This window comes from Phaethon aethereus (assembly GCF_964289735.1).
Source record: "Phaethon aethereus genome assembly, chromosome: Z".
NCBI classification, from domain to species: Eukaryota; Metazoa; Chordata; class Aves; order Phaethontiformes; family Phaethontidae; genus Phaethon; species Phaethon aethereus.
Window position 1 is genome coordinate 12,627,623 of NC_138577.1, and position 10,856 is coordinate 12,638,478.

At 63.9% G+C, this 10,856-nt stretch overlaps 1 protein-coding gene across 1 annotated transcript; it reads right to left on the bottom strand.

Moving 5' to 3' along the window:
- Positions 1-1,904: 1,904 nt before the first annotated feature.
- Positions 1,905-8,770, bottom strand: LOC309416006 (transmembrane protein 8B-like; the record flags this gene model as incomplete). Its single annotated transcript, XM_082013744.1, has 14 exons — positions 1,905-2,240; positions 2,465-2,581; positions 2,656-2,802; positions 2,890-3,068; positions 3,270-3,412; positions 4,848-4,971; positions 5,179-5,275; positions 5,598-5,953; positions 6,201-6,460; positions 6,595-6,728; positions 6,886-7,093; positions 7,502-7,691; positions 8,059-8,182; positions 8,699-8,770. 14 exons carry the CDS (start codon positions 8,768-8,770, stop codon positions 1,905-1,907), a joined length of 2,487 nt encoding a protein of 828 aa, XP_081869870.1.
- Between the last annotated feature and the right edge of the window lie 2,086 nt (positions 8,771-10,856).

Sequence of the window (10,856 nt, forward strand, 5' to 3'; positions counted from 1 at the left end):
TGCTGCGTGGAGCACTGACATGTCCGTGCGATCGGGGTGCGCTTGTGCAGGACCACCCGCCGGGCTGGTGCGCACACCAGGGCAGCACGAGCCCTGTGCCCCGCCTGCACCACGCTCCACCGTGTTGCTGATGTGAAAGCTGAAGCTGAGTGAAAGCTGAAGCTGAGCTCCTCATTCTCTGGGGGCTGCTGCTGCCGGGGGGATGTGATTGGACTTGGTGAAGTGAGTAACATTTGTAATTAAAAAATTAATCCTTAATCAGCTGGCTGGCTGGACCAGGCAGGGCAGTCTGCGTGGCAGAGAAAGGGCTGGAGGGTGATTTCTCGGGGGAAGGAGGGCGGGTGGGTGCTGGTTCGTCACAGCCATCCTCCCCTGCACAGCCCAAAGACACGGGCAGCAAAACCCTGAACCCATCACCGCCACCATGGCCCTCACCAGCTCACCCATCCTTCTGCTCCTGCCCGCCCTGTCCCCACTGTCCCCTCCAGCTGCCCCTGCAGTCCCCTGAGCCCACCCCACTCTAGCCAGCTGGGGCCCAGCTCCCAAGCAGGAGTTTTAATTAGATTGCAATCCTATTACGGAGCTGCCTGCCCGCCTGCAGTTGCTAATCCTGTTAGGCATCCAGTAAATCTCCCTGTGCCAGGCTCTGTCCCCAGGGTTCAGGGAGGGGGGCTGCTGGCAGGTGGGCTCTGCTGAGCTGGGATGTAACCACTGGGTTACCCAGTGGTTTGCCTGGGGACTCACCTCCAAAGACCCCCTGCAGTGCTGGGAAGAGCCCAGGGAGTTGGAGCAGTCCCCAGAGGGGTAAGAAGGGGCATTGGGGCTTCCCCTCTCCTCTCCCATCCATCTTGCCCGCTCTGAGCTGCAGCAGCCAGGTGGAGGTGCCCTGTCCTTGAGCCGTGCACACAGCCTGGGTGTTTGCCACCACACCACAGTCATCACCGGCTCTCAGGTGGGTGCTGAGCCCGTGGGTCTGACCACAGGGTTTGATGAGGAACAGGGGCTGAGACAAGGTTGCCCCAACCAGATGAGGGGCTACAGTCCATGCAATGTCCCCTCTCACTGATGCTCAGCACCCTGCAGAGACAGGGCAGCACGGAGCTGCTCATGGCTGGTGGCACCAACAGGGATGCAAGGTCACTGCTTCACAGCTCCTGGGAGAGTGCATCCATGTGTGGGGCACCAAGGGAGGCTGCTCCAGGCAGTGGGGTGACACCAGCAGGGCTGTGGGCTCCTGGGGATGTGGTCCTTGCAGGTAGGGTGCTCTCAGCCCTGTGCATCATTACAGCAGGCAGCACCAGCATCACTCCCCAGCGGCAGCAAACTGAGGGCCATGGGCTCCCTGCGGTCCTGCCAGCTTGGGGAGGACCCCAGCTGCCCTGGCACAGCACAGCTGCCCATGGGTCAGGCATTACAGCTGTCCTGTGAGAGCACAGTGCCATGGCAAAATCCTCCCAGATCTGCAGCCTGCCCCACAGCAAGCCGAAAGACTGCAGCCCCTGGTCCCCCACCTCTTGCCAGCCACCTTGCTCTATGCTGGAGCTGCATCAGCCCCAGAGCAGCCCACCGCAGAGTAGCAGCTCTTGCTACAGACCCCTGAGCAAAAGCCAGAGACCACTGCCATTCCCCCCTCCACACCCATCCACATCCCCTGTGCACCTCCATGGACCGGCAAAGAGAGGAGCTCAGCCTCGAGGCCCCCAGAGCTCTGCACCAGTCTGAGCCGCAGCAACTCCCGGAGACAAGTTCAAGGTTGTAATTGCAAGAACAGGGTGGCACGGGCGGCTCTGCGTCCTCCCGGAGGAGTCCTGGCGCTCCCAGAGATGGGCGGCTGGCAAAGAGAGCGGGTGCCGGGCCCTGTGGGGCTGCTGTCCATGCCAGATGAGTCCGGGTTGCCATCGGCATCAGCTGGTACAAATGCTGTTGATGGAAGCCACGGCTGGGTCGACAAGCCCCAACTCCTCCTGTTCGTTGACGCAGAGCTGGTACCCGCAGCCCTTGCGCCGGGGCAGCGGTCCCAGGCGTCCGCTGGGCTTGGCACGAGGCGGCAACAAGAAGCCGACGCTGCCGGCGATGAGCAGGTGCCAGATGCTGTGGATGTAGAAGTAGTTCTCCTCCGTTTCCACGAAGGCGTAGAGCAGCACGGCGGCCGCCGCGATCAGCGCTCCCGGGCACAGGTAGAAAGCCCAGCGCTTCCAGGTCGGTGGGTAGCAGTGCCGGCGCCGGATGGTGCGAGCTGTCTGCAGTGGGGAAAGGGCAGGCTGGAAGAGGCAGCCCCAGCAGAGACAGGCACTGCCCTTGTGCTGCCGTGCCATAACCCCCAGGAGCCAGGGAGGGGACCCATGGGGAAGGGCGAAGGCAGCAGAGGGGAGATGCTGGCAGGGGAGTGGGGCTAGACGGCTGGGCAGGATGCTGACCACAGCCGGGATGGGGACCTAAGAGGACAGGGACAGGATCTCCTTACCCAGGCGATGGCCATGATCCCCAAGGCGAAGAGGCTGGGTCCCAGCAGGTTCCAGAGCCCGTGGCGGTCCATCTGCAGAGCCATGGAGAGCAGCATGGCCCCCAGCAGGTACAGCACCTGTGGGATAGTGTGGCACCCATCAGGATGGGTCCCCTCCATGCCCGCCCTGTGTACCCCCTCCCCACACCTACCTGCTTGACCATGGGCTGGAGCCGGGCCATGGCGATCACGGTGACCCAGACGGACATGAGGGAGCCCAGGAAGTCACAGAACTGCAGCACATCATAGTCCATAATGCAGAACACCACGATGCCTGGCTGGTCACAGGCGTGGTAAAACTGGGGTAGGGGGAAAAGGGTGTGAGAGCTGCCCCACATTGCCCCAGCTCCTCACCTGTCCCCCAGCTGCCCCCACCCCACGCTCACAGTCGAGAAGAACATGGTGAAGATGTAGACAGCAGCTTCCAGGAGGTAGTGGCTGCGGACAGCGATGGCCACAGGAGGCACGAACATGACATTGCTGAGGCACAGCAGCAGCGTGGAGAGGAGCTGGAAGCCGTAGGAGAAAGCCTCGGCGTTGTCTGTGCAGCCCCAGCCATTCCAGCCTGCGGGCAGGGAGAGCCACCATCAATCACCACTACAGCACTCGCAGGGGCGTGGAGGAACCAGGGAAGCCCCCTTACAGCACCCTGCAGAGAGCTGGCTCGGGGGGACTAATGGGGTGTACAACCCCCAGGGAGCAGAGGATGATGCTGGGGGTGTCCCTGGGTGCAGTGCGCACCGTGGGTGCCCGGGGCAGCTCTCACCAGCTTTGCACTCGCAGGCAGCATACAGGTAGTTGTTGGTGCGCAGCAGCTTGCACTGGCCATAGATGCCGCAGTCGTTGATGCAGGGCGAGAGGTAGGCGCGCAGGTACACCTCGGCCGTCACATTGGTGCAGGGCTCGAACCTGCGTTGCAGGAGAAGGGGGTCAGCCCTCACCCTGCACCCCTTGAGTGGCTCCTGCCTCCACCAGAGGCACCCGTCGCACCCAGACTTGGCAGATGATGGGAGACCCAGGGACTGGGTCAGTGCAGGAGAGAGCTGCTTTGGTGCTACATATGGCAGCTGAGAGCTGGTCCCCAAGGACCTTGTGTCCTGCAATCGTCTGTGCCAGGCTGGGTGAGCAGGAGGAATGTGGCTGTGCTTAGACCCACTTTGCCTTTAGCAACTCACTCAGCTGGCTATTTGATTTGGATTTTGCTGTGCCCTGCAATGCCTGCGTGTGACCACGTCAGGGAAGGACCGACTGCAACTGGCAACTCAGCGTGAACCAGAAATGCAGTGGAGGGGTCAGAGCAGGCACAGCACCCCGCTGCTCCCCGCCACCCAGGCACAGGGCTCCGGGTGCACCCAGCACCGCGGCAGCTCCAGCACACAGGAGCACAGACAGGTCCACGTCCCGACAGCACACACTAACTGCTGCCTGTGCACACACAGGCATCCCGATAGGCAAAAGCATGCACACAGCGCCGTCTGCACACATGCACAGGGCACGTCTGCACATGCCTCTGCTGTCCCTGCGTGTGCTCTCGGCGTCCAGTCTGCACACACGTGCACGCAGAACACACACAGCCCTGCCTGCTTGCACGAACCTGAACACGCACACAGAGCTGTCTGCATGTGTGCACCCGAACATGCATGCAGTGCTGCCTGCATGCATGCACCAAATATGTGTGCAGCATCATCCACTTGCACGCACTGAACACCCAGTGCTGTCTGCACGCACCGAACACCCAGTGCTGTCTGCATGCATGCACTGAACACGCACACAGCACCGTCTGCACGGCACAGAGCTCCACATGCACCCTCGCATGTACAGACACAGGCACACAACAGCCCCGCTCCTCCGCAGCGCTCTGAGGCAGGCACACAGGCCAGGAGCAGAGCCGCAGACACAGGACCAGACCCTGGAGACGCTGAGCAGAGCAGGGGCACAGCAGCCCGGCCAGGGCTGCGCCCCCATACGCACAGCCCGGCCTCCTCCTCGCGGTGACAGCCCAGTCCCCTCCCGGCGTGGGTACAGATGGGCACTGCCGTGGAGACGGGCAGGCACCAACAGATGCGCAGTGTTCGCAAGCTGACGGGCGCTTCCTAACCGAGAGACAGAGGGAAGAGCCGCAGGGACACACAGATGGTCAGGCAGGCGCGAGATAGAGCCATCCGTGCCCACGCAGGCACTCACACGGTGACACGCAGCCCGCGAAGCCACGTGCACACGTGTCAGCAGGGACACACAGCGCAGGGGCCAGGCGCACCCACAGACCCATGGTGCAAATGGATACAGGACATGGTGGGGACGTCCCCTGCGGGTGCGCAAGGAGGGGACATGCCGGGGCTCTTACCCATGCTCCATGGCACAGAGTGAGCGCAGGCTCAGGTACCAGCTGCCTGTCTGGGGGTAGGGGATCCGCAGGCGGCTGAGGCTGGCCGTGGCGTTGACGGAGAGCAGGAAGCCTGCCAGGGACTCTGCAGGCAGGGAGAGCTCCGGGTGAGCAGGGCAGGTGGTAGCCCCTTCCCCCGGGCAGAGCTGGGACAGGGACAGAGAAGCCTGTGACAGGCTTCAGGGCCAGATGTTCTCATGGTTTCTGCCATTCCCACCCAGCCTCTTGCCGGACATACATGGGGTGTGACCCCTAAGGCCACGGCAGGATGGACATGCACAGCCCAACCTACCTGTCTCGCAGGTAACGGATGCATTGTCATTGGACGTCAGCGGGACTTCATGGTTCAGACACCCGAACACGGTCACATTCTCACCGCACAGGGAGCTCTAACGGCAGAGGAAGGGATGGCCCTAAACCTGTGCCAGGGATGTCCCCTGCCCTGACAGCACCCGGCTTGTGGCATACCACCTAGCAGTGCCCTAGCCCACTGTCCATCATCCACGAACACCTCAAATCCAGGCCATCATCCTGCCCTCGGAGCACCCTAATCTGTGCTCCATCACCCAAAAGCTCCCAAACCATGACCCATGACCCAAAACCACCCCAAATCCCATCTCTGACCCTACTGCAGCCCCAACATCACCCGTCTCCCAGCCCATCCCGCCCAGGCTGCCCTGTCCCATCCTGGGTGCAGCGTGGCCACCTTACCACATTGAGCCGCAGCTCCAGGTTGAGCACCCCACCACTGTCCAGCACCGGTAGGAGGTTGATGACGAAGACAGCGGGGCGGTCCGGTGGCACTGACACATTGGGCCCAAAGAAGATGTAGAAGTGGACGGAGAAGGTGTCCAGCTCATTGCGCAGCGTGGGGCGGACTGGCCAGCACCGCTCACCAGTGGGCGAAGTGGTGGGGATGGGGACTGGGTGCTTGGTGCCGTTGGGGCTGGTGGGTGGAGGGCTGTCCCCCAGTGCCAGTCCCCCCGCAGAGCCAAAGGAGTGGGGCATGTTCATGGAGGCGCTGGAGGGCAGGAAGGGTGGCCGGGCCAGGCTGGGTCGGGAGCAGTCTGGGGGGCAGAGCCATCAGCCTGGGCACTGCACACCTCCTCTAGCCCTCTTAGTTCCCACCTCCCCTTCTTGCCCACCGCTCACCTCCATCTATAGCCCATCCCCAGTGTCCCCATTCCAGCAGAACTGGGTATCACCCTGCACCCAGCTGGGGCCAGATCCTGAAGGCAACCTTTCTCCCACCACCAGTCACCCAAGCAGAGTCAAGACCATGACGCCCACCTGCACCTCCCCATGCACCCTCACCTGTGAGCTGCACGGTGACCTGGAAGGAGACAGTGCCTGGCACCCCAGGGTGTTTCTCCACCAGCACGTAGTACCAGTGCTGCCAGAAGGGCAGGTCCAGTGTCAGCTGGCAGGGAGCATGTTCCCGGCAGTCCAGCGCTGTGGAGTTGTGCAGGGGGGGAGCCTTGGCCCGCACGCGCAGCCAAAGCGGGCAGCCCTCCGTCCCGCGGCACCGCAGCACCTCCACCAGCACTCGTGATGTGTAGCTGGGCACAAACACCCTGTGGGACAGCAGTGTCAGGTTCTGCCCCTCACTGTGGACCAACAGGGCTGCGGAAGCAAGCCAGAAGGATGGGGCACCCTAAGCTCCCCACCCTGGGGATGCCCCCTCCTTAGGAGACCCTCTCACACTCACTTGTAGAGGCAGGAGCGGTTGTGGGGGGCCATGCTCTGCTCAGTGACATAACCGGGGTACAGCACGGCAATGTTCACCAGGCGCTGCACGATGAGCTGTGGCTGGAAGAGATACTGGCACTCCTCGTACAGCCCCTGCACCAGCAGGACAGTCAGCATGGGGCAGGGGGCATGGGGCACTCTCCCCATTTGAGACACCCACCCTGGGCACTGCCAGCCTAGGCCAGTCAGACCCCAGCAGAGCCCCGCAACAAGCCCTGCCACCCCACGCCGCCCCCCCCAGGCCCTTCACCTTGACGGAGATCTTGCCCTCATCTTTGGGCAGATGGGCGGCCAGGAACCAGTCCCCGGGCAGTGGGCTGGTGACATTGAACACCCCCGTGGTGCGGTTGGGCAGGGTCCAGGTGAGGGTCAGTGCGAAGGAGCCAGGGACAGCCGTGTCCCTGGGGAAGTGCGTATGCAGCGGGTTAATGACGGAGGGAGCCCCTGAGCGAAAATACCTGCAGGAGAGACAGCAGTTAGCAGGGCACAGACTGGGCATCATGGCAGACCCTACAAGTGGGCAGAGCTTCTCTGGGTGAGTGTTCAAGCAAAACTGTTCACGTATGAGACGCACAAGAGTGGAGCCTGCAACAGTCCTGGAAAGATGAATCATGGGGAGTGAGTGTGCATGTTTCTGCGTGTATGTGCATACGTGCATGTGCATGCACACATATGCATGCCTGTGTGCCTATGCATGCATCAGTGCCCCTCTGTATGTGTGCATGCATGTACATACATGCACATGTGTATGTGTGAGCAAGAAGCAGACAAGAGCAGGCAGGCTCCAGGGCAAGTCCAGGCAGGGGGCAGCAGGGGCAGGCAGAGGCAGGCAGGAAGGGAAGAGACAGGGCAGGCTGCTTACTCACACGGTGATGCTACGGTCTGGGCATTGGTCCCCAAAGGTGCCACCCTGCTCCTTGAAGGTGATGAGGTTCCAGACAGCGATGACTGTGTCCTCGGGGATGTGGAAGTGGAAGAGCTCTATGCTGGCAAAGGAGCGGAAGGGGCTGAGCTTGCGTGGTGTGCGGGTGAAGTAGTCAGTGACAAAGAGCCCATCTGCAAAGGAGACCCAAGGGGCTTTCAGTGGGGTGGGGGACTGGGGGGTTGCAGCACCCCTCCTACACCAGCTCCACCCTCCCAGGCTCTGAACATGCTCCAAAATGGGCAGCCCAGAGCCAGGAGGGGCTAGGGTTGTGCCCAGGGCTGATGTCAGCTGTGCCCAGCTGCACCTCCCAGCCCTGGCACAGTCTGCATCATCGTGCCTGGTTCGGCATTGCCTCAAGCCCAGTTCCCCAAGCTGTGGGCACTCCTCCTCTGGAGCCTGGAGGAGCCCTCAGCCCTGGCTACTCAGGCTCTGCCCAGGTACAGCCCATCTCTTTCAATCATTTTCCTCTTCAGTGAGGACCTGCTCCCTGCGTTTTACCTGCTGTGACATGGCTCCAGCCCTGCCCCAAGAAGCTCAGCTCCAAAAGGGGCACAGAGATTCCCCCCTTCTCTGCCTGCTGAGGAGGCTCAGTACAGAGCCCATCATAAATGGCAGTCGCACCCTAGAGCCATGAGAAGAAGGAGCAAACAGTGCACTTCCTGCATGGCCGCCCAGCTCTCCCATGGTTTGCAGGGAAGGAATGGTGCACATATGTGTGCACAGATGCACACGTAGGTGCTGTCTGCATGCATGCCACAGTGGAGGCGTGCACACCCACACAGGTGGGTGCGCATGGCTGTGCACAGCCTCATGTCTGCAAGACACTTCCTGCAAGCCCACGGCATTCACCGAAGCCACCTTTCCCTGCCCAACTGTCTGATAGCTTGATTTCCAGGAGCCCCAGCAGCAGAGGGGTGGACAATTTCTTGGCCAGTAGATAAAAGGGAGACCCGGTCTCCAGACAGCAGCTGTAACTTCACCCTACCATTGCCACACTTTCCTAGTGCCAGTCTGTGAGACCCATCCATTGTTCCCCAGCGATGCACCAAGAAAGAGATACACCTTCACACAAGCTGCTGGCAAGGGGGATGCCAGCAGAGGATGGGCTGGGAGCAGAGTTGTGCCCAGGAGGACTCACCCAGTGGAAAGTGGGATAGTTGAGAAGAAGGGCCACTTTGCACAGCGTGTGCCTGACTGGGAGGGCGCGCATGTGCTTGCATGCACGTGTGTTTTTGCTGCGTGTGTGCAGCCCCAGTTGGCCGTACACTGACATGAATCTGCTCCCTCGCCTGGAACAAAGGCAGCTCCCCCCTCCCCTTCACTGTCAGCCGACACAAACCAGACATGAAATACCTGTCTCAACGCAAGAGCATCTGATCCCAATTTCCCCGTCATCAATCACCAAGTCACACCACAGCTCCCCTCCCCACGTGGGGACAGTGACCTGGCAGGGGACCCCAGAGAGGTGGGGGTGTTGAACACAACTCCAGGAGGTGGCATGGGGTGAAGCACTCGGAGCTTCCCGATCCCGGTGCGGTTCCCCATGCCCACTCGCCCGGGGCAAGATGGAGGTCAAGCTGAAACCCCGTGGTGATGTGCCCAGAGCACCGGGTGGCGGGGAGTGGTGGGGGGCGGTGCTGGAGGATGAGCGGGATGTCCTACCCATGGAGCAGGGGAAAGGAGGAAAGCAAGTGGCGCCCTACTCAGGCCATCGGCCGGAGCCGCGGGACCCCCCACCCCACAGCCCCAGGCCGCGGCCGGAGGTCAGTACCGCGGACAGCTCCGCGTCCGGCGGTCAGCACCGCGGACAGCTCCCGAGGCCGCCCCATGGCAGCCCCTCCCCACCGCTGCCCCACGGCGGCCCCGCGGCACCGGCAGCCCCCAGCCAGCTGTCCCCCTCCCCAGGGGATGCCCCCTCCGCATCCCCGTCACGCCGCCAGCCCCCCCCCCCGTGCCCCACAGCACGCTCATCGGCCTCGCACCGTCCCGACGGTGTCCCCCCACCCGCGTCCCGGGGCCTGGCCGAGGGCGCATCCCGCTCCCTGCAGGCTGTCCGCCCCCGCTGCCCCACTGCGCGCGTGTGTTCCCCCCTGGGCATGCCACTCTGCGTGCACGGCCTGCGTCCTCCCGGCACACACACCTCTGTGCCCCACTGCGTGTACCCCACGCCCCACGGCATACTTATTGTCGTGTCCCGCTGCACGTGCAGCCTTGTGCCCCATCGCATGGGCGCCTGGTACCCCCAGCACATGCATCCCCGTGCCCCATGACGCAAACACCCCACTGCACACGCATCTCGATGTCCCGTCACACGCGCACCCCCTGCCCCACTGCACACACAACCCCCCGCCCCCAAATGGGCACCCCTCTGTGCCCCGTTGAAGACGTGCCCCAGGCCCCACTGCACGCGCACCCCGTCCCGCGTCGTACAGGGTCACCCGGTCCCACTGCACGTGCGTCCTGCATCCCACAGCAGGCAGGCGCTGCGCCCCATTGCGCACGCCCCCCGGCCCCCCATTCTCACCCACCCCCTGCCCCCCCGCGTGCACACCCCCCCGCCCCACTGCTCGTGTACCTCATACCCACCGCCAGCTCAGCCCCCTGCCCCACTGCACACACAGCCCCCACGGCCCACAGCACGCAGACCCCCTAGCCGGTGCACACGCCCACCACACGGCACGCGCACCCCGCACCCCGCCGCACGCGTGCCTCACTCCCGTTGCACCCGCGGCCCTCGAAGCGCGCCCCACCGCACACGCACCCTCCGCCCCACTGACCAGGCGCGCCATGCACCCGCACGCCCGCCCCCCATCCCGTGCTCGCTCCCACGCCCCACGGCCGCCGCGCGCCCCCCCGCGGCACGCACCGGCGGGCGGCGGCAGGAGGAGCGGCAGCAGCAGCAGCAGCGGCAGCGGCAGCGGCAGGCGGAGGGGGGGGGCGGGCGGCCGGCGCTGCCCGTCGCCCCCGCCGCCCCGCCGGCCCATGCCGCCGCGCCGGCTGCCGTGGGGCGCGCGCCGCCAGCAGCCCCGCCGCGCCCCGTCGCCCATGACGTCACTCGCTCCACCCCCGGGGCCGCCCCCGCGCCACCATTGGTCCCCACCCGCGTCACTCGCCGGCGGCAGCGCCCCGCCCCCCTGAGCGACACGTTCCACCCGTGGCCCCGCCGCGGCTCGGGGCACCGGGGGGCAGCGACAAGGGTGGGGACGGGGACACGGGGACATGGACACAGGGGCATGGGGCTAGGGACAGGGACAATGGCTGGGGACAGGGACACAGGGCTGGGGATAGAGATATGG